We start from the raw sequence: 24,226 nt of genomic DNA, 5'->3' as shown, positions 1-24,226 counted from the left end.
TTTTACCCAGACTGGGATTTGTTCAGCTGTGTACACACTAAGAGGTGTCACACCAGATTACTGCAGTAATCTTCTAGAAGAGGTACAATCGTGCACCACCCAGACGGTTATAACCGTCTGGACACGTGTCATCATCACAAACATTACTGAAATCACAACGATAGCATGTGATTGAAGAATGATCTCCACTTGGATCACTTTCCACGTGGCAATTCCCTAGCCATAGGATCAGGTCACGATCCGTGTGCATCCACGTCTGATCAAGGCAAACTAACAAAGATTAAAAGAAACGTAACGGAAGGAAAAATAACCGCTACGGCGTTAGCATCTTCCGTTATCTTTTCAATAACAGATTTTCCCTCCCAAACTCTCGGTTATAAATAAGAGAATTCTTCAGGTAAAAATTCAGATCCAATTTCACTACTCAAATACCTTTATCTTCTCCATTCAAATACTTATTCTCACACCGGAGTCGGGTCAAGGAGAGAACCCTTTTTCTCCCCTTGACGAGGCTAACGGTGCTCTGTTTTGCAGAATTACCAGAGAAGGAGTTCGATTTCCACTGAACCAATTGAGAGAGAACTAACCTTTTATGCGGATTCAAACCCCCTGGTTCAATTGATTCTAATCTGTTGAACCAGTGTTTCTTCATTGGCGCCCACCGTTTTCTCAGTTTTTCTAGTTCCTATCTCGTTTCGGTTCAGTTCATCTCATTTTTCTGTTTTTGCATATGGCAGAAAATTCATCTTCTCACCGATGGTCTGGTCCTCGACCAAATGTCGGAAACAATTTACCAGTCAAAGGGATGGTGGAAGAGGCCTCAGACGATAATGAGGTTCAATCTAATGGAGCAAATGACCCTGTTACTCTAGGGATATTTCCCACAAATCCCGCCCAATCAATTCTACCACCGGGGGAAACTCCGATATCATGGTATGTCCGGTCACAAGGAGCATTAAATGCAGTGTATACACAATTATGTGCTCAAACCGCTCCCGTAACACAATCGCGAAGGCCGGGATCTAGAGCTCATGCTTCCCAACGAGAAGAATCAACGAATGATGGAACAAACAGCTATTAGAGACAACACCATGAGTCACAGCCTCGTCAAAGGCAATCAGTTCATGATAGGTTGGGCTCCCCTTGGGATGCTCACACCGATGAATCTAACCAAACGTATCGTTTGAGCGCAAACACCAGCGTATTCAACAGGCTGCACCCAAACTCTAACAAATCCAGGCCCCGAGCGGTGTACAACCCTAAGGCAGAGCATAATTACGACTTAGTTTACCGCCCTGCAGAAGCAGCGGAAAACTCGAAGTTTATACTGGAAATAGCTCTGGCTCCGTTAGAAAGGGCAAAATTACCATCTAACGTCGGCAAATTCAATGGGTTAACTGATCCCGACGATCATTTGAGGGTCTTTACCAGCGCAGGATTGGTCGGCGGTTGGACTCTTCCGCTTTGGTGTCATTTGTTTGTTCAAACATTAACGGGGCCAGCGCGAATCTGGTTTGATAATCTACCAACGGGGCAAATCGAGTCATGGAAAGACCTGCGCCAAAAATTCTTAACACATTTCAGCCAGCAAAGGCGCTCCATGCGGGATACATCTGATATCATGAACATATGGCGTCGAGATGATGAGAATTTGGAAGATTTTATAACCAGGTATAATAAGGAAGTATTAGAGATCGGTGGTGTCCACGAACAGTTAATCCGCGCTCAGTTTAAGTACGCGGTTAGATGTGACGATATGGTCAAAGTGCTGTCCGGAACAGAAGGTCTTCCCAAGAGTTGGGAAAAGATAATGGCGGCGGCCAAGGTTTACGCACAAACAGAGAAAAACCTTACTAAAAACAGACCACCACCACCACACAGCAGGCCCACAGATTTAAGTGCAACGGGCGAGCGAAGATTCAAGAAATCATGGCGCGAGTCATCTGGAAGCCGCTCCTCTGAAGATGCTCGCGCAACAATTAACAAACTCTCTGCTCAGAGAGATAACAAGCATGAAAACAGGGAGAGGCAGTGGACCCCACTGACCAAGACCCCGGCGGAAGTCCTGAGTACCGAGGATTATCAGTTTAAACCGCCAATCCCGATGAAGAGTAAACGTGGTCAGGACCTAGCGCAGTATTGCGAATATCATAAGGATACGGGACACACCACAAACAATTGCATTTCCTTGCGCATTGAGATAGAGAAAGCCCTCAAAAATGGGGAGTTTATGCATCTACTCCAGAATATGCGCAAGGAGATAAAGCAAATCACCCGGGGAGAAGAAACCTCCAACAAACGGGCCAAGACTTAAGAGACTCTGCAGAAGTCCCCGCAGGAAGAAAACGTCAAAAAATGGCAGAACTAAGTTAAGTTCCATCTAATTATTAAGACTTTGTAATGCCTCTGCGCGTTATCCATGAATAAAAATTACAAAGTTTCTATCATTTGTATTTACAAAATGCATGCAATTTCTTTTTAGTAAGCACGAAAACATTATGGTAATATAAAATAAGCTCCATTCGCGGTCGGTGATTATTTCACAAACGACCATAGACTCCACGCATGAGCTTCATACCAACTTCATTCGCCTTACTTAAGTAAAAGCAATTGTACTCATGCAAAAAATTGTAAAGGCATTCAAACAAATAGAAACATATTACTTTCAGCGTACAAATACGCCCTGACAAGATTCAAACACGGCAGTGTTTCGAGTTTTTACGCGAACAGCGCAACAAAACAAGGATATACATCCCACAAAAAGAAAAGGGGGAAAAACACAAATTGTTCAGAAACAAATTTCACCCTACTCTAAATTTTCTTCCTCATCAGGGAAGATTTCTTTAAGCTGCGCTACCGGATCGTCCGACTGCAGCGCTACATCTATCAACTCCATAACTGGGAGTTGTAAGTTATTAAACTCCGCCTTCATAGAAGCAAGCGCGGCCGCAGTATCTACACCAAAAGTAGCAGACTTGCTGTCATCCCAAGTAACTTTCAGCGCACTCGTTACATGATGAGAGCATTCTGCATAACCTTGCGCATAACCATCCCGCCGCGCAGCAACCACTAAATCCGCAACAGTCTTATCCAGCTCTTTAGAGTTTAACACATATTCAGCAACCTATGAAACCAATCAATAGCGGTTAACACAAAAGAAGAGAGAGAAAAAAGCCAACACAAGCGCATATATAAGGTAGGAGCTTACACAGGCAATCCCAAGATCCTTCAACCAGGTTATGTCATTCCTTAAGGGCTCAAGCTCGCTCTCTGCTGAAACCCGCGCCGTCTCTGAATTTTCCAGTTTTTCTTCGGTCGCAGTCAAGCGGCGGGAGAACTCAGCATGATCAGAACGCGCAAGCTCCAGGTCCTTTTTCAGTTGTTCCTGGTCAGAAACCAAAGCAGTAAGTTCCTCTAGTTCCTTATCCCTAATGGCAAGAGTGCTTAAAGCTTGTACCTCCCGTTGCTCGCTACGTTCCCTATGAGCACGAGCTTCTGCCAACAAAGCTTCCAAGTCAGCTTTCTCTTTCTTCAATCTCTCAACCTCCGCATCTTGATTCTTCAGCTTTTCAACATCAGCTTTGAGGTTATTTATGATAATACGGAGATTTGCCTTCTCTGCGTTATCCTTTTCACAAATCTTCCTCCAGTTTTTTCGTTCTTCAGAAAGAAGAGCAGCTTCAGCTTCAGCCTTTCTTTTCCAACCAGCAACAGACCACTCCTCAGTCTTCCGCTCAGCCTCAAACTTGGCTTGATCATTTTTTAGTTTCGCCATCAATTGGGCTAGACGTCTCTCATCATTGGAGAATTTCTTCTGAGCCGCCGCGAAAGATTTCTGCTCCTTATGCATATTATACCACTCCCGAACAATACGATGGGTGGTAGAAACATGAGAGGCGGTCTCAGCAACGTAAGACTGATAGGCTTGATCACAAGATTGGCTTTCTTGAAACTTGACCTCCCCAGGCGGAATTATCCCCTGCAACCAATCTTGGCACACATGCCAGTCCGCAAAATTATCTCCTTTCTTCAAATTCCAGACAGGAGCATGAGGGTCAGCAGCATCCTTCTCCAAATAGCTCCGATAATAATAATCTCCCAAAGTTTCCTCTGGACGGATAGGAGATTGCTTACTAACACCGGCTGATGAGTCTTGTTCTTCAACTGTTGTCTTCTCAATATGCTCCGGTGTAGTATCTGAAGGAGCAGGACTAGGAATTTTTTCGGTTGACCCTCTCCCTTGGTCTTGAGCAACTACCTCAGGAGCCGAAGGATTATCCGTATCATCCGTCTTACCTAGGCCCGCATCAGCAGACCTCTCAATTTCAACAGGCTTCTCCGCATCGTCATCAGCGCCTTCTGCAGCGTTCGATTGAACAGTTGCAGAAGCATGCGGAGGAGTAGGAGGAAGTTCTTCATGCACCACGGCTTGAACATTGGTGGGAGATGGAGCAACAGGAGTTACTGTAAAAGTAAAAATCCATAAAAATTTAACCCATAAAAAGGAAACAAGAGAAGATGCTGCTTACCAGGAACAGATTCCGTAACAAAAGCATCAAGATTCCCCCTTCGAGTAATCTTCTTTCTTTGAATCTTCTTAGGAGGCTGATCCTCCGCGTTCGTATCAGTTTGTTTTCTCTTGCTTGCTCTTCTCTGCACCAAATGCTCAGGACTAGATTCCAAGTCAATTGGATCATCTGGGTTGGATGGAGGAATGTCAGCAGAATCTTTCGGCTCTGGTTTCGGCCGCCGAATAGTAACTGCAGGCGTAAGACCCTCCAAAGTATCAGAAACCACCACATAATCACACTTGTCAGAAGAATGGCGCATACCTTTCTTCTCAACATTTTTAACTTTGAAAGATTGAGTCTTTCCCGCATCACCTTTCTTGGGCGCAACATTAGTAGCCGTAGCGCGCCTTTTCCTCTCAGGGCCTACGCCCAAATTTGACAACTCACCTACAAAGCGCAAAGAACAATTAAGGCGCGAGTAAAAAGATAAGACGGACAGCGCACACAATCTTACCTGCGCCAGCAGCTGGAGGATCAGACAAATCCGCGTCCCGCGGAAGAGAAAAATTCCTTGCAATACGATCATACCAAAATTCTTCATCAGGATCTTTCTTAATGGTACCCATTCTCCCCCGTTCTCTTTTGTAGGCAACAACATACAGTGAAACAACTGCAAGAAAAAACAGACAGGCTCAAAAAAAAAAAAAAAAAAAAAACTTAAACCGTACCATGGCCCCCCTCTGTGTATACAGGCTTGTCGTCCCGATCCATCTTCCAGTTTAAACTCATCCCAGCTCCGACAAGGGCTTTCTCCGGCAAAGCAATATTAGGTACCTCCTTCAGATCCTGGTACCAAGTTTCATCAGAAGGGGTCCGGAGTGTTTCAATAGGAACATCCTCTTTTCCCCTCAACACCATCCTCATCGGAATCACTCCGGCCTTAATAAAGAAAAATTTCTGTTTCCAATCATGGAAGGATTTCGGAGGATTGAGCAAAATCTTCTTTGCAGTAGCTCTCTGAACAAAAGAGTAAAACCCCTGGGTACAGTGCATTTGGTGGAAAACCCTAAATCGAGGAACGGTCGGCTCAATATTCATAGTCCGACACACGAACTCAAAATGTTGAACCCTGACCATACCAATAGGATGCAGTTGAGAAAGATGAATATTATAAAATGTAAGGATGTCAAGAAGAAACGTCGTTGCAGGCAAACGGAAGTTGCTATCACAGAAGAAATCCCAGAAAAGGGTGATGTATCCAGACGGAGCATCTGCCGCTGTCTGCCCTTCTTCAGGGTACAGAGCACCCCAACTTTCCGGAAACTTAAGATTTCGCATCAAACCGTCAAAAGACCCCCTCGGCCACTTCAATGGTGGAAGTTTAGTAGACATCTCTTCAGCAAGACCTTCTTGATTTTCTCCGGTCGACATAAAAAGAGGAATGATGGATTTTTCAAGAAAAGAAAGGCATGGGAAAAGTTTCAACAGAACAATGATGGCACTAGGAGGTTACCCAAACGTTATATACTCATCGCAATAAATAAGCATCGGGAACCGTCACAGCAATTTTTTCGGATATCACAGTCCTTCGAAAGAGCAGGAAAAGTACACACGCGTTTGCACACGCGCGTGAAAGGCACGAATAGCAGCATATACCTGACAATGTCAGCTTGACCTACAGTCCTAGCTGTACCATCCTATAAAGACAAAAGATTTCCAAAATCCCCAAAATAAAATAGAGTCTTCTCATAGAATATTTCTCATTTTTCGCGCTCAAAAACCATCTCTCTCCTAAGTCCAGTGCTCCACTTATTTGCATAAGTACAACACTAGACTGGGGGGACTTGAAGGGGTAAGGTCCCAAAAATCCCACAAAGATATGGGACCATACCACCAAACCGACCTTTCAACCTTTCTAACCTTGCGCGGCCGCGCATTGGTCTTGCAGAAGGAAGAAAGAAACTAACGAGCGATAGTCGCGCGCCCAAAGGGAAAACCGAACCCTTGCGACGCCTTCCATTTAACAAAGGGTCAAAAACCCTGAGACCAAAATGTCCACCCAAATATCCAGACTTGGATATTATTTTACCCAGACTGGGATTTGTTCAGCTATGTACACACTAAGAGGTGTCACACCAGATTACAGCAGTAATCTTCTAGAAGAGGTACAATCGTGCACCACCCAGACGGTTATAACCGTCTGGACACGTGTCATCATCACAAACATTCCTGAAATCACAACGATAGCATGTGATTGAAGAATGATCTCCACTTGGATCACTTTCCACGTGGCAATTCTCTAGCCATAGGATCAGGTCACGATCCGTGTGCATCCACGTCTGATCAAGGCAAACTAACAAAGATTAAAAGAAATGTAACGGAAGGAAAAATAACCGCTACGGCGTTAGCATCTTCCGTTATCTTTTCAATAACAAATTTTCCCTCCCAAACTCTCGGTTATAAATAGGAGAATTCTTCAGGTAAAAATTCAGATCCAATTTCACTACTCAAATACCTTTATCTTCTCCATTCAAATACTTACTCTCACACCGGAGTCGGGTCAAGGAGAGAACCCTTTTTCTCCCCTTGACGAGGCTAACGGTGCTCTGTTTTGCAGAATTACCAGAGAAGGAGTTCGACTTCCACTGAACCAATTGAGAGAGAACTAACCTTTTATGCGGATTCAAACCCCCTGGTTCAATTGATTCTAATCTGTTGAACCAGTGTTTCTTCAAATATATTATTGTATTATTATGGTTATCAACTCCTAAAATAGACTGACTTCTTCTCCAAGTTTCCTTCTCCTATATATACTACATTGTATCTCTTGTAATAGATATCTCAATCAATGAAATATTAGATCTCTTCTCCCTTTTATTTTCTTCTTCTTTCTTTGCTATTAGTCTTCTTTCTTTGCTATTAGGCTAGTTTCACAACACATTATCAGCACGAGTTGCTTTTGAACTTGGATCTCATTATCACAAGCTTTAATTCTCTCTAAATGGGTCATCAACATCATCGTCGGTAAAGGTACGGTTTAATCATTCATGATTTAATATCGATGTTAATCATTCATGATCTAATATCGATGTGTTATCTTTTGTGTTATATTTGTGTGTTTGTTACCATTATTGGATAATATTAATGGAGGTGGGATGGTGGTTTTTCACAAGATTTAAATTACTTTTGTTTTGAGATTTAACTAATGAGTTACCACATGAGATGAGATTATTAATAAAATAATCAGTAGTTTTCATGATAATCGATAATTCCTAAATCTAAGAGTTTTTTTTTAATGTTAATATAATAGATAAATGGTATCTCTTTTAAATAGTGTGCACCTTAATCGACATTTTTTGTTCGAATATCATAGATCGATTAGATCTCTGTATGTTTAAATGGTTTTATACTTATGTTTAAATGGTTTCATACATGTTTGAGGGGACGATAACTGTATTTTTGGTAATATTTAACAAATAAGGAAAATGGAATCATCCGCATGAATTTTTGGATGGCCACTTGGTTAAACAATTCAAGCTTTGAATTTATAAAAATATAATATTTATTACTTGATAAGGCTATACGGTATGGTCATGACTCTCATGATCACCATGGCCCTTCACATCAACGTTATATCACTTACTTCTAATCCATCATCCAAAACCACTACCCTAAGGGTGTGGTCATGACTCAAACCACTATTATCTTACTTTAATTTATTTTTGTGAAAAGGAAAGAAAATATTGAATAAGGAAAGGAGGCTCGTGGTTGCCATGGTTTAATGCATGGGAATCATGGTGGATGAGACAAGGGGTGGTGTAGCAATCCATTAATGGTCTTACGTGACGATTAATGACCCAACCATGCCCCTCACCCTATAGGCTAAGTGTAAGCTTTTCATTTAAAAACAATTTAAGGATTTTATTGAATCATGTGAAACCAATTGTATTAAGATATTAATATATTAGGTGATAATAATTGTTTATTGCTATGTATACATTTTATTCGTTATTTGTAATTGGACATGGTTTATTGGTACCATCTAGCACCAGATCAATATCATCTAATTAAATTATAATAATTTCATCAAATAAATTATAATAATTTCATCAAACAACATTCACTACAATTGTTTTTCTAGAGTGTTATGATTTCTAAATCTGATTAAACCAAATTACAAATAAAGTTCCTGTTATGTTATCTGGAATGTATGACTGCAAGTTATAAGTTAAAATGTTGAAAATTGTATAATTGTACTCTGTGTATATGTATTCTTGATGGAATATTATTATTCTAATACTTGGCTTTTGAATAGTATTAAATAATTTAAGTAAAATATCAACTGTGAGTTATTTTGATTCTCATATAAACGTGTTTATATAATAGTAAAAGATAACCACTTATTTACTTAGAATAATATGACATGTCATAAGTTTTTGCCTTTACTGAGTTGATTATAGGGTTCACATCTTTTGATTCTAAAGTTCTAAGCTTTTGATTTAACAAAAAGTCATGTATCCTTTTATTTGAAGAAAAGTTAAAATTTAAGTTAATGGTTGATATGTGATTTGATTACATTAACACCAACCTGTATCCTTTACATTAATGGTTGAATCGGATAAGCATATATAAGTGTAATTTGTGATTCAAGATGTATACTTCCGGTGAATAATTGCAAATTAACTTTACATTGAGATTATTTGTTATTATAAATTTTATTTGATTATATGTTTTTAAAACGACTTGATGGAAAGTTATATTTTATAATGTTTTAATACAACTTGATCAATATGGTGTTATAATGTCATGTAATATATAATTTGACTGTATATTATTGATCATTGAAAGGTATTGATCATGGATATAATTGAGAAGTTACCATATAGAATTGTAATGATGGTCATGTTAATAATGAGATCGACCATCTAAAATGCAACGATGATCATGTCAATAACGAGGTAGACCCTAAAAGTGTCATAACATGATTGTTGAACTTTGAAGTTATAATACATTTGTTGTATCTTATATTTTGTATTACATACATGCAAGTAATACATATGCGATCATAAACCAGAAGTTTATGGATCATGATTATTTACTTATTCGTTTTTGCCTTTGTTTGATTTTATTCTAATTGTTGTTATGGTTTAATTTGTTCAGGCTCCAGTGAAGTGAACACAAGGGGTGCTCGGGAGTGGATCAAGCTTCTGACGGATGCTGGTGCGAGCATTGGCTTCAATATCCAGGCACTCTCCATTGCCACCAACGACTGGGTCAGGGGAAGAAACCCGAACGATGCCAAGTCCACGGTGCCCCTTAGGTTTTTTGACAGGGTTGTCTTCTACCAGCCACAGCTTGATTATCCTCTTCTAGGCGGTTTCCTGTTCGAAGCCAGGAGGGTCCTCAAACACGGCGGCTAGGTTCACCTGCTGAGCCGTCCCGACAACCCTAAGCAGCCCGCCAAAAGCGCACACCTGACTTGGCCTTTGGAGACGCTTGCTATTCAAAATGGGCTGGTCTGCTCCGTGGAGATCAGAATCTCATGGGGTGGTGAAAAGCATAACCGTCCTTGGACGCTTGTGGTCTTCACCCTTCTGGTCGGTCCCGGTGGTTCCTGTTGAGGAGAATAGCAAGGTGTGATGGTTTTGGAGCAGAAAGTAAGATGGTTGCTAGTAAATAAGTTTGGTATTATTAGTTATGCTAGTACTTTTTAGTGGAGATCTTGTGACTTTGGTGATTCTTGTGATGTGGTTCAAATGTTGTTTTTTGAAATGGACATGTTTCCATGAATTTAGTTGTAACATGATCACTGTTTGTGTCAAAATCCTATCTTTGAGCACAGTTTAACTTTATGTCAGTCAATCCATTTGCCCTTGCTTGGTTTCAGTCATTTACACATGAGCAATGTATGTGTATGTGTATGTGTACTTTCTTTTATTGAAGACACCCCCATAAGTTGAACCTTTCTTTGAAGGACACTCGGAAGGTCGACACTTTTAATCAAGGACGCTCACAAAGTCCAACTTTTTAATTAAAGGCGCTTGAACCATTCTATTAAGACAAAAAAATTATTTTCATTTTACAATATTATGATTTGTGTCTCTGGTCAAATTTTATATGTAAAAAAGATTTGAAAATATATATGTAAATTTGTGACTTGATACTTGTCATACTCATTGAGTGTGCAATATAATGAAGACTCGAGATGTCAGGCATGTAGATGTATAAAATGCAATATAACGAAGTATTCAAAGCAACCAACTCCACTAATATGGGATTAAAGGTGTTGGATTTCTAACTAAACTAGGTTTGTAGCCTATGCGCGCGTTGCGGCACACATGGGTTTAACTAAGACAAAACAACATGGGTATTTAAAGCAAACACATTCAAATAGAATGAAGCCTTCAAAAACGTAATAAACTATTATAGAACACGAACAAAGAGAGACTTTTCTCTATATATATTACCATAACACGAACACGCATGCATTGATCAATACTTCATGCGAGTGAGAAAATTTAGTCTGAGTTGATTAACCTAACTTGGGAACTGTTCATAAACAAAATGACTTTAGGACCATTTACACCTAGTTGGCAGGTATATAATTTCCATATTTGGCACATACTTCTTAACCTCCCCACTCTTCAAGTATTCCTCGATTCCTGGGAACTTGAGCACATAATTATCTTCGCTCATGGTCGACAGTGGTGTAACCTCAACTTCGGATCATTTACACCTTGTTGTGGAGTTCCAGTTTTCTTTACAAATGACTTGTAACAGTTGAGAATATTGAATTATTAGTTATAGAGAAAAGATAAAAAGTGCTCAAATTCAATGAGCATGCATTAGAACTATATCAAATGTTGAATAAAATTACTTGTACACGAGGCAACCAAAGGATAAGTGTATTGAATATCATATATATTTGGTGCATGGAGGGAGTACTTGTTGGGCCTAAATACATTCCTCTGTGACGTCATCACACAATTTACAGATTCAATACCATGTTATCACAAATTATATATAACCCAAGGTTTTATATGGTGCTTTCTTTCCCGTCTATTCGTAAGGCGTTACATTCTTTTTCTTATTGGGTATGATGTTCAACACATAATTTGCCGATAAGATTGCTTCCCATGAGCTTTCCATCTGGATATTTTCAATTCTTCAATTTTTAAATCAATAGAGATTATCATTTACAAACTTCTCCCTAGTCTTGTTAGGATCCACCGATCTTTTTCTCTAACTAAGGTAAATATTATCTTTGCAATTTCTTCATAATCTTAATCTTGGACCACTTCTCTACACCATTCTTGCTTGTCATCAACACGGGATCTATATATATCGGTCTAAGGCTCTTAGCTTGTTTACTTGTCTAGACGGAGCACAATCAATCTATGATTGAACAGTTCGTCAACCACCCTCCCGTATGATAATCTGTTGCTGGTTAGACCATAAGGACTTCCTCAATTGAATGTTACTATTTTACTAAACCTGAATGATGATGATTGACATCACTAAATGTTACTGTTCACTATACTCTAGCTAAACAAATTTAATTTAAAATGTAGCCACGTCTCCAAAGTATTGATTGATCATCTATGGTAATTCATGAATTAATATAAAAATGCAATTAAATTACACAACTTGGGTAATTTGACTGACTATTGATCAAATCAGTTGATAAAGTCATGCCACAAGTAGAAAAAAAACCCAACTATTATCCGTGGGTTCAACCCGACCCGAACCGAACCTGAAAATTTTAAACGAACCCGAACCTGAAAATTCTGTCATACATGTGAACCCGAACACGACCAAAATATTTGCGGGTTAACCCGAACATGTCACATTCAACCCGAATTTGCAAATAATTCGTGGGCCCGCTACTACGTGTCGAATAACGTCACCCTTTTACGCCCCGCGTCACTCCTCCCTTTTTCGCATCACGCCACTTTTCTAACGCGTGCGAACATGACGTAGCGACCCGTTTTCAAGCCCCTCGGTGTTTAGTCTAAATGACAGGAGGCAAAAGCTATTCAATGTAAATTACGTATTTGACCTTGGATGGTTGCTCTTAGCCCAACACATTCTGCCATGCTTTTTGGCAAGGAAACGAAACAAAATCTCTGTTTGTCTATATGTGGTGTGGCCGTCACATAAGACAAGCATAAGGAACATTTAGCATAATATTAAACCTGAAAATAACAATACTACCCCTCCACACCACACCACAAAACAAAAAGGTCCTTTAGTAAGTGAGTTTCCAATCGAATCATTCTTGGGATCGTGAAGGTTCAAAGTCTGATCCATTCTTTTGGTTGTTTTTGTGTTGCGTTTAGTATTTTGTTTTTAATTTTTTTTTGCTCAAGTCTTTTTAGCTCAAGTCCTTTTTAGCCGGTGAAAGTTCAAGGGCGAGTCCTTACTCAATTCGTAAGGATTAGTAGTTTCCATCCGCGCATTGAGGCGGAGACCCGGCAGGAGTGAGTTCGCTCGATATCGGTAAGCGTAAGAGAATAACCAAAAAATAAGCTCGTACATGACTAAAACGATATCTACATGGGTTTGGTTATAGCGGCTACATTATCATCATCATCAAAACGTAAATAAAAAAAAATTCAATTCTATTGATGTAACATTTTTTTATAAAAGGGAAATTTCATATTCATGTATTTTATTTTATTATCTACATTTTCAAAATTGTATGAGCATGAATACTAAACCATATATATATAGTGGAAAGTTTAAATGAGAACAAAATTTTTGTAAGAATAAAAAGAACAAGTTTTAAACCAATAGAAATGCTCCATTTTACTTCATTTAATATGTACATTTAATGTTATTAAAAAGTGCATATAGGTAAATTTATAATTGTAATTAATTAGCTAACTAATTAAACTTTGTAACTCACTTAGAAATATACTCTTTCAAGATAAAATAATTTATGGTGAAGGACAATTTTCGACATGTGTAGGATAAATTTTAATATGTGCAGGATAAATTTTGAAATGTGTATGACAAATTTAGATATGCGTAGGGGTAAATTTCGGTAAGTGTAAGATATATGTAGCATAAATTTTGAAATGTGTAGGCTAAATTTTTCTTTGCTTTATTAATGAAAGATAACATAATTAATGGGAGGAGTTATAAACTATGTAATGTTTTACCATTATGCCCTTTTCTTCTATTTGTTCTCACATTAAATTTCTTCTCAAATAAATCTTCCCCTACATATATATATATATATATATATATATATATATTCAGAAAAATATGACTAGAAACACACAAAAACATATGACTGGTGTGTGTGTGTGTGGTAGGGTTTCAAGAGAGGCAGCGCCGTTTTAGCTAACAGAGACACAAAGCAAGAGCAGAAGCGTCGTTTACCCCCCTTTCCCTAAACAGGCTGCCATGCCTATCGATGATCAGAGTTCCAATTCCGTGAAAATGTGGAGCGTATATAAAGAAGGCCTTGGTATTTCTTCTCCAAACAACTCCGACTTCTCAATCTTCCACAACCATGAGGTTCACCATCCCACTCCTGAGCAATGTTTTCAGAACCGGACCGGAGGTCGACTCGGTCGCCTTACGGGGTCAAAGGTCGGACCGGTCCGACCGGTTCGACCGAACTTAATATTGTCACACCCCGATCTCCACGTGTCACCGGTGGGCCCGGTGTGGGGTACAGTGACGTGGTTGGCATCGTCATAGACAAACAACAGAATATAATAATGCACAGCGGAAGCAGAATAGATACATTTCAACTTTAATTAAATTGACATAATAAATATCACAGTAGTTGAAACGGATCCACAGGCGGATCAAATAAAAATAATAAGATATAATGTTCAACAGTTTATTTGTCGTCCGAGCTTGCGAGACTATAGTGGACGCTCTTAGGAAACAGTCAGCCTAGTTCGTTTAGTACCTGCACTTAACCTTTTGGGAAAATACGTCAGTTTACACTGGTAAATACAAATCGACTGACTCATTTTGAAAATGATTGAAAATTTATTTAAATGCACAAGGCATAAATATTTTATTAACTTGGGATAATTATGCAATATAAACTTGTGAACGAATTACATGTACTCGTACATTTGGTGGCCCGGGATCTGCTGTCCGGGCTAAAGATTAAATGACACACCACATTAAAGAGTTATACACGCCGGGTGTACGCCTACACCCCGTGCTCTGGTCGTGGCCATCTCGTAAGATAATGCCAAGGATATCCGGGACACGGTCAATAACCCCCCAAAGCCTAAAGTAAGACAAGACTGTTTAAACGAGTCGCACAAACTATTCAAGACTGTACACCACTAGGGCGCAGGATTTGTGCGCTCGATCAAGCGGTATTCTATATACCGTACCCCAAGCCCGTATAGGGAAAATAAGTCAACATGTATTTACCTGAGCAAGTATGAATCACAATTGGTAAGTGTAGGTAGCTTTTACTGGGCCTCCTAATCTGGAACAAAGGTTTATAATAACCTATTAGGTTCCTAACGGGTCCTTTATTTAATCTTTAGCTTAGACCGGTTAGTTTTAAGGACGATACGGTACAAGCGCACGATTAAGCGAAAGACCGGATAGAATGTGATTTAGACCCGACAAGTTTGAATACTTGTATAATATGGGTATACTAAATACATTCTGGATTTTGAGCTAAAAAAATGATAACGTTTGACCCGTTTCGGTCAATTTACGCAAACTAGTTACGTAAACCGAACCGAACGCAAAAAGGGCGTTACGGGTAGCCAAAAGAGTCAAATGCAAGTTCCCTGAGATAATATGCTTTAAATATGATATAATATCAGTAAGTTATGTTCTATTATGCCCCGAATGATTTTAAACTCAATTTATGCCTTAGAAGGGCATTTTGGTCATTTAAAAGATTATAAAAGAGTCATATTAGAAATCTGAGTTTCGGGTCTGGTTCATACAGTAAATATACTTCATTTAACATATTATAACAGTAGGGTATGACCCATATACCAAACTCATCATTTAAAATCAAACTATGCACCGTAGGGGTATTTTAGTAATTTCACAAGGGCTAAAAATGCCAAAACTGGAAATCTGAGTTCATATACTTATACTTACTGTTATTATATGAAAATATACTAATTACATCAGTAGGTATGAGTCTTTATATGTTTAAAATGAGTATAACGCTTACTATGCGCTAAAAACGCTAAAAATGCGATTTAGAGCCGTTTCCGGGTTTTCAAAAGAAAGCTGAGATTTTTATATTTCCAGAATGCTCAAAATAATTTATTTAACATATAAAATCAGTAGAAAAAGGTTTCGGGTCAAAAGGATGTATAAAACTCATTTTATGGCTTAACGGTCAAAACCGGCATAAACCGAATCGACTAAGCGACTTAAGAAACGATCAGCCAAAAATTAAATAAAAATCATCAAAATTCCCAAAATAATATATAACATCAGTGGGTAAAAAGTTTTGTATCAAAACGTGGCCTGAAATGGGTTATATGCAAAATGCGCCGATTATGTAATAATAAGATATAGTTTTACGATATCGGCCATAACTCAAAATCTGGACCACCAACTGATCTCAAATTTTCGGTGCAAGTTTATAAATTAAAAATAAAGATTTCTACTCTTTCACTTTTCCAAAAATCACGTTTTATATCAAAAAGGGCAAAATAGTCAACTTTAAGCATAAATCGGAAACATGCAAATGAATCGGCTAAACATAGACTCAAGTATCAAAAATTCCAGAGAGTTTTACCAAAATAAAAATGGTCTAAAATGTGCTCTAATACAGATCTCAAACATGCATGCACGGATCCGAATCGATAGTCTACGAAAAAGTCGTTTTACAAGACTTTCGGTTCCGATTCGTATTTATACTAAAGATTGTCGAGTTGATGATGATAAAACACATTCTTATATCCATTATAAGTTATTTTTGATGATCAAACGGATTGCATGTCATCTACATTACCATTTAAGCTTATTTTTGCAAAAACAACTTCTGTTGACTTTTTAGAAACAACTTTGACTCGACAATTAGCATGCATAAAGTGGGAATCAGAGAATACCCTTTTGAGGGTTTGTTTCCCACATAAATACCAACATATTAGTGGTTTCAATTTGAGAAATGACAGAGCTAAACTCGTTTAATCGAAAGGTCAAATAATAAGAACAACGGTTTTGACTTTTACTAATAATCAAGGCAAGAACGAATTAGAGACTGATATAGAAGCTTACAATGGTCCTATTGAAGCTTAGTTAACACTTAGAGTCAGCCTTGTCGTTCAGATTTGCTCCAGAAGTGTCTTGAGAGTTCTTGAGGGTGCTAGTGTTCTTGATCACAATGCAAGTGCCAAGAAAGTGAAGAAATGATCTGATTTATGGAGGGATCAGATGTTTGTGGATAGCTTACTGTTGTCCTAGGCATGCAAGGGAGTTTATTGGTGCAAAAGGAGGTGATATGAGCTGTTTACCACTTCAAATTCGGACCCAAATTGCAATATTCGCGAATTTCTGTATCTGATAGGGTCACGCGGCCCGCTTGGGTTTGTCCAGGCGGGTCGCCTGGCCTCTGCTGTTGTCAAACAACTTTCATATTTGGCAGTTTTGGTCCCTGTCCTTGCACGCGATGTTTCGGCTACTTATTTCGACTCGTAAACCCCCAAAATTGGTTTTTAAGAACCTTGGGACATTTACCAACATGGTAATGTCCTCGGATAACTTTGCGCTCAACCGAAAAGTCATGAAATTCGACGTTGACGCTTTTAACCCCTCAAGTACGGTTTTGGCCATAACTTTCTCATACGTTAACGAAACTTCACGAAATTTTTACCACATATTCTAGTGAGTATATTTTAGCATTACAAAGCTTCGGGTCTGCCAAAAGTTCACTCAGAGGTATAAATTCAACATGTTGACACTTTTGGCCCCTATAGTTTGTAATTCCTCACTTTTGGGCATTTTTCGCTTCGTATGATCCATGAACCATCCGTTTAAGGTTATAAACATTATGTAGGGTTATCATAGAGTCTATTTATCCATTGTTGACACTTTGGACCCTTACGTTCCATAGTTTTCACCGTTTGTCACTTTTAGTCCCTCTAAAGTATATTTTCACATACCGGAACCTTATGACACGTGTCAAGACATTATTGGACGTAATTTTTTGAGGTGTTACATCCTCACCCCCTTAAAAGAAATCTCGAACTCGAGATTTACTGAAACAAATGAGGATATTTCTCTTGCATCGTGGATTCCACTTCCCACGTGTATTCGGGACCTCTACGGGCATCCCATTTGACCTTTACAATAGGTATGTACTTCCTCCGAAGCTTTTTCACCTGTCGATCCTCAATCGACAAAGGTTTTTCCACGAACTTCAAACTCTCATCTATGTGTATATCTGTATGCGGTATAACCAGTGATTCGTCAGCGAAACACTTCTTCAAATTACAGATGTGGAACACATTATGAATAGCGCTAAGTTCTTCAAGCAAGTTTAACTTATAAGCAACTGACCCGACACGTTCGATAATCTCGAAAGGTCCTATATATCTCGGGCTTAGCTTGCCTTTCTTTCCAAATCGCATCACACCCTTCCAGGGCGATACTTTAAGCAATACTTTATCACCTACATCAAAGTGAAAATCTTTGCGCTTAGGATCCGCATAACTTTTCTGCCTATCCCTGGCAGCTTTCAAACGATCGCGTATCTGCACGATCTTGTCCGTCGTCTCAAAAACGATATCTGGTCCTGACAACTGGACATCTCCAACTTCTGCCCAACAAATGGGCGATCTACACTTTCTACCGTATAAGGCCTAAAAAGGCGCAGCCTTGATGCTGGAATGGTAGCTATTGTTGTAGGAGAATTCAATCAGTGGTAGGTTCTTATCCCAACTACCACCCAAATCGATCGCACATGCACGAAGCATGTCTTCCAAAGTTTGAATAGTACGCTCACTCTGACCATCAGTCTGAGGATGATAAGCCGTACTAAAATTCAAACGAGTGCCCAACGATTGTTGGAAACTCTTCCAAAAATGCGATGTATATCTAGTATCTCTATCGGAGATAATAGATACAGGTATACCATGCAACGCTACAATCTTATCGACGTATAATTGAGCTAACATATCGGAGCTATACGTCTCCTTGATGGGTAGAAAATGAGCTGACTTAGTCAGTCTATCTACTATGACCCATATGGTATCATTTCCCTTTTTCGTCTTCGGCAACTTGGTGATGAAATCCATTGTCACCATTTCCCATTTCCACTTGGGAATTTCAGGTTGTTGAAGCAAACCTGACGGCTTCTGATGCTCAGCCTTGACTTGCGCACAAGTCAAACATTTAGCTACATGCTCAGCTACTGACTTTTTCAAACCAATCCACCAGTAGTTTGCTTTCAAATCCTGGTACATCTTATCAGCTCCAGGATGAACGGAATATTTAGAGCTGTGGGCTTCCTGGAGGATAACATCCCGAAGTCCTCCATAAACTGGAACCCATATTCGTCCGTTTAGTCGTAGCATTCCATCTTTGTCGTAGGATAACTGCTCCTTAGTTACTCCTAACTTCTCTGCAGGATAGTTAGCTTCCAACACAGCTTCCTTCTGTGCAGCTAACACCCTTTCATTCAAATTATTTCTTATTTCAATGCGCTTGGCATTAATTCTGATTGGTTTCACCCTTTCCTTTCTGCTTAAGGCGTCGGCAACTACATTTGCCTTGCCTGGATGGTATCTTATCTCGCAGTCATAATCATTTAAAGTTTCCATCCATCGCCTTTGACGCATGTTCAATTCCTTCTGATTGAACAGATGCTGAAGACTCTTGTGATCTGAATATATTATACACTTGGTTCCATACAAGTAATGTCTCCATAGCTTCAAAGCAAATACAACTGCACCCAATTCCAAATCGTGGGTGGTGTAGTTCTTCTCGTGCACCTTTAGCTGTCGAGAAGCGTAGGCAATGAATTTGCCTTTCTGCATGAGTACACAGCCCATGCCAGTGTGTGACGCATCACAGTACACCACAAATTCTTCTACGCCATCAGGCAATGTCAACACTGGAGCATTGCTCAACTTCTTCTTCAAAATATCGAAGGATTCCTGCTGCTTAGGGCCCCAATCGAACTTAATCTTCTTACGAGTCAACGAAGTTAGGGGTGCAGCAATTCTTGAAAAGTTCTCGATAAATCGCCTATAATATCCTGCCAATCCGAGGAAACTACGAATCTCGGTAGGAGTCTTCGGCTCCTGCCAGTTCATGACTGCTTCTACTTTAGCGGGATCTACTTGGATACCACGCTCGCTTACTACATGTCCAAGGAATTGGACTTCTCGAAGCCAAAATTCACACTTCGAAAATTTGGCATAAAGCTTCTCTTGATGCAGAAGTTTGAGAATACAACGAAGGTGTTTCTCATGGTCAGCTTGGCTCTTCGAGTAGATAAGGATGTCGTCAATAAAGACGATAACAAATTTATCTAGATAGGGCTTGCAGACACGATTCATGAGATCCATGAATGCGGCTGGTGCGTTGGTGAGCCCAAAAGGCATCACTAGGAACTCGTAATGTCCATAACGAGTCCTAAACGCTGTCTTGTGTACGTCTTCCTCCTTGACCTTCAACTGATGACAACCGGACCTCAGGTCGATCTTTGAGAAGTAGCTTGCTCCTTGCAACTGATCGAACAGATCGTCGATCCTGGGTAACGGGTACCTATTCTTGATAGTGACCTTGTTAAGCTCACGGTAATCGATGCACAGACGCATCGATCCATCCTTCTTTTTAACAAACAAGATTGGTGCTCCCCAAGGAGACGAGCTAGGTCTAATAAAACCTTTAGCTAACAAATCATCCAACTGCGTCCTCAACTCCTTCATCTCCGTTGGTGCCAATCTGTATGGTGCTCTTGCTACAGGCGCAGCGCCTGGAATGATGTCTATCCGAAACTCCACTTGCCTATCTGGTGTTAAACCGGGTAGTTCTTCAGGGAATACTTCAGGGTATTCTGAGATAACAGGGATATCTTCAATCTTCGGCTTCGGCTCATCAATGGTAACTTGTGCCATATAAATGACACAACCCTTCTGCATGCATCTGGATGCCTTGAGCATGGACACTTGCTCCGGCAATCCATGCTGGGTATCTCCTTGAATAGTAAGTGACTCACCAGACGGAGTCTTTACTATCACTTGCTTTCTGTTACACAGAATCTGGGCTTGGTTACGCGCTAACCAATCCATGCCTATCACTATATCGAATCCAGCTAGCTTAAAGGGAAGCAAGGATAACGGGAAAGAATGATTCCTAATGGATATAACACATCCATCTAGAACAGTCGAGGCGGTTTCTATGGTTCCATCGGCTAATTCCACCTCATATTTCACGCTTAGGGTTTTAACAGGAAGGTTCAGCAATTTACAAAACTTATCATCTACAAACGATTTATCAGCTCCTGAATCAAATAGGACTCTAGCAAAAACATCATTTACAAGAAAAGTACCTGTAATGACGTTGTCGTCTAGAACTGCTTCCTTGGCGTCCATTCTGAAGACTCTCGCATTAGTCTTCTTTCCTTCATCGGCTTTCTTTGCATTCTTTGGGCAATTTGGCCGGATGTGCCCTTTCTCGTTGCAACCAAAACAAATTGCATCCTTAATCTTCTTGCAATCTAAGGCTTTATGGTCTGTGGACTTGCAGATTCCACATCGTTTCTCGTGAGACTGGGATTTCGCTTCCAAACGACATTTCCCAAAATGGTGTCTCTTGCAGGTCTTGCATCTGGGTTTCTCACCCGATTGATGATCTCCCTTCTTAAATCCCGACCCTTTCTTATGGTCGTTGTTCCCTCTGTGTCGTTTCTCCGATCTTCGTGAGGTGTCATCCTCACGTTTTCTTTTGTTTTCCTCCGAGCTCTTCATAGCTCTCAATCTGACTACATCTTGAGTGAGGGAGAGGGATAGATCAGCTACGGATCTGAATGTCGTAGGCCTTGATGCCTTAACGCTCGCTTTGATCTCTGGTGCCAGACCCCCAATAAATCGAGCAATCCTTCGCGGCTCCGGGGTCACCAAATACGGCACTAATCGAGATAAGGTGTTGAACGTGGTGAGATATGCCTGACAATCGAGGTTCTTCATTACCAGGGATACGAAATCCGACTCAATCCTTTCGACCTCATGCTGCGGGCAGAAATTCTCTTTGATTAGGGCTACAAACTGATCCCATGTCAAGCTGTACAGAGCGGCCTTACCGGCAGCTTGTAGAAGAGACTTCCACCATGCTAGAGCATCTCCCTTGAATGACTGGGATGCGTACTTCACAACGTCCCTATCAGCACACCCGCTGATGTCAACAACTGTATCCATCTCATCAATCCATGTCATGCAGTCAACTGCTCCTTTTTCCCCAGTAAAATCCCTGGGTTTGCATGAAACAAAATACTTGTACGTACAGGACTTGCTGTGCGTATCATGCTTCAGCTTGATTTCTTGTTTAGGAATACTGTTGTGGTTGGAGGAGTGATTATCCCCCTCATTCTTCTTCGGCTCATTCTTCTTAGACGGTGGCTTACTATGAGCCTCTGAATGAGTCTTGGGCTTTACATGCGTTACAGTTCGGGTCCTACTCCGAGTCCCGCTAGATTCCCTGAATTGCCTATCCATAGCTTTGGCAACAGCGTTTTCAACCAGTGCTTGCAGTTCCGCACCAGTGACGTGAATCTTTGTATCATCTGGGTGTTCTCCAGAATGACTGTTGGTCTCCTCCGATTTGGCCATGTAGCCTTAAGCTACATAAAAGGACAAGGTCTTATTTAGAAACCTAACAGTATTATCGTTCTAGACGATTTATTAACCATGATATTAAGAATCATGATAGTTAATTTATTTAATTTCATTCAGGGCTTTTATTAGCAGCTATATTATCGAATGAAATATATATTGGCGCAATAGGCCTAGTCACTTCGGACAACTTCTAAATTATAAATTTAGATTTTTATAGGATTAGCATTGTATAATTAAACAAATAATCCTTTACTTGGCAGGGAGTCATAAACCACAACTGCCTTTTTGCCTTATATGACATAGTCATAACCCGTAGGTATCAAGTCATAATCAGACTTGTATACAGATATAATCTGTAGATAATTTATTAAAAAGGGTGACATGTGTGATTTTACGAATCACGCTTAGTCAAGAATGTTAACATGTTTTCAGATGTTAACAGATATTTGAATCTTTTCAACCAGGTTTTACCATATTGGCTAGGCCTTTTAATAAGACATTCAAGCTAGGTTCTACCTTACTAAGATTCTTATTAAAATGGCAAATCAAATAAAAATTGATATTTTCCATTTATTTAAATATTAAATTCATGCACATAGATAAAATGAAAAATTTAAATTAACCATTTTAATTAAAGTAAACTAGTACAACTTTTGCCCTAAACGGGACTTTTCTCAAATAACATGCCCACGCAGGGGCTAAACCAAACAACAGACAAACCAAACAAAACAAACCCACGCAGGGGTTAAACAGAAACAACATACCCACGCAGGGGTAGAATAAGAGAAATATACCCACGCAGGGGTAGAATACAGGAATAAATGTCCACGCAGGGACATGAGTAAAAGAGCTAACAACAAAGGATTTAATAATCCTTCTTACTCTTACCCTTAATCAAGTCAACCATCTTCTTGAACATACCGCGGTTGTGTCGGCGATCATTTTGCAATTCCCGTCGCACGTCGTGTATCCCTTGCAGGATTTCTTGGACTTGCGGTGGCGACATCATCGGCGCCGGCGGCGGTGGCTGTGGAGGCTGCGGCTGCTGGTACCCTTGCGGTACGTACCCAAAAGCTGATTGTCCCATAGCCCAGGGACCTCCAAAAGCACTCTCCTGGTTGAGAGGGTTGTAGCCTGAAGCTAACCAGTAGGGATCTCCCGTATAATCATAACCGGGAGGAAAAGTCGGCTCGAAAGGGTTGAACTGTGTTGCGCTAGCATACGCAGGGATGGGCTCTCCAAAGTTCTGCGGCGGTAGTGGCGCAGTAGTCGCAGAAGTAACCTCTGAGACGGGATGCTGAGATTCTCCCATCTCTGACTCCTCGTGGAGCGGCGAGTAGCGGCCGCTACCTGAATGTCGAGGGGTGGCAATGCGAATCCCTCCTCGCGTAGACATACGCGCGTTCCTCCTTGGCCTCTGAGGCGGAGGAGGTAAAACCGGTGGTGGTGGTGGCGACGGAGTAATCACGTCGCGCCAAAAGGCCTCAGATGGGTCCTGCTGCAAAGGCGGCTGCTGAAGCTGCTGCTGCTGAGATTGGTGCTGAGAGTGCACGGGAGAACCGTGATAAGACTGGTGCATGGGAGAGTTGTGGTGGCTGGGGGTATAAAACCAATCATGCTGCTTAAACCTCTCCTCGTAGCTGTCAACACCATTGAATGGTGATCCCCTGTATGGTGACCCATCCGATATCTCAATGGGATGGTTAGGCGTGCCGGACGGTGGCAGGGAAGGGTCAGTGTCCTCGTCGACCTCCATCTCGTTACCACCAGAGAAGTGGTCTTCAGGTCCTAGTGGGTTATGACCCACTGGTTCATCCAAGTAAGCATCAGGGTTGTATAGGCCCTGATAAGCTGGTGTTGGGTAGTGGTGAGGTGACTGGTGTAGGGGTATGAAAGATCCATGGGAGTCATGGGGCC

General features: G+C 40.4%; 1 protein-coding gene across 1 annotated transcript; it reads left to right on the top strand.

Annotated features, from left to right (window-relative positions):
• The first annotated feature begins 730 nt into the window (after nucleotides 1-730).
• LOC110892518 lies at nucleotides 731-2,314 on the top strand. Its single transcript, XM_022139677.1, has 2 exons — nucleotides 731-997; nucleotides 1,103-2,314. Exons 1-2 carry the CDS (start codon nucleotides 731-733, stop codon nucleotides 2,312-2,314), a joined length of 1,479 nt encoding a protein of 492 aa, XP_021995369.1.
• Nucleotides 2,315-24,226: the final 21,912 nt, after the last annotated feature.

This window comes from Helianthus annuus, chromosome 12, assembly GCF_002127325.2.
Source record: "Helianthus annuus cultivar XRQ/B chromosome 12, HanXRQr2.0-SUNRISE, whole genome shotgun sequence".
Lineage (NCBI taxonomy): Eukaryota > Viridiplantae > Streptophyta > Magnoliopsida > Asterales > Asteraceae > Helianthus > Helianthus annuus.
This window is presented reverse-complemented; position numbering and strand designations above follow the sequence as displayed.

Excerpts from the sequence above, each read along its gene's own strand:
- LOC110892518 (XM_022139677.1), top strand. The coding sequence starts at position 731 with ATGGCAGAAAATTCATCTTCTCACCGATGGTCTGGTCCTCGACCAAAT. Across the intron at positions 998-1,102 it reads TATGTGCTCAAACCGCTCCC|CCTCGTCAAAGGCAATCAGT; the intron begins GTAACACAATCG and ends CATGAGTCACAG.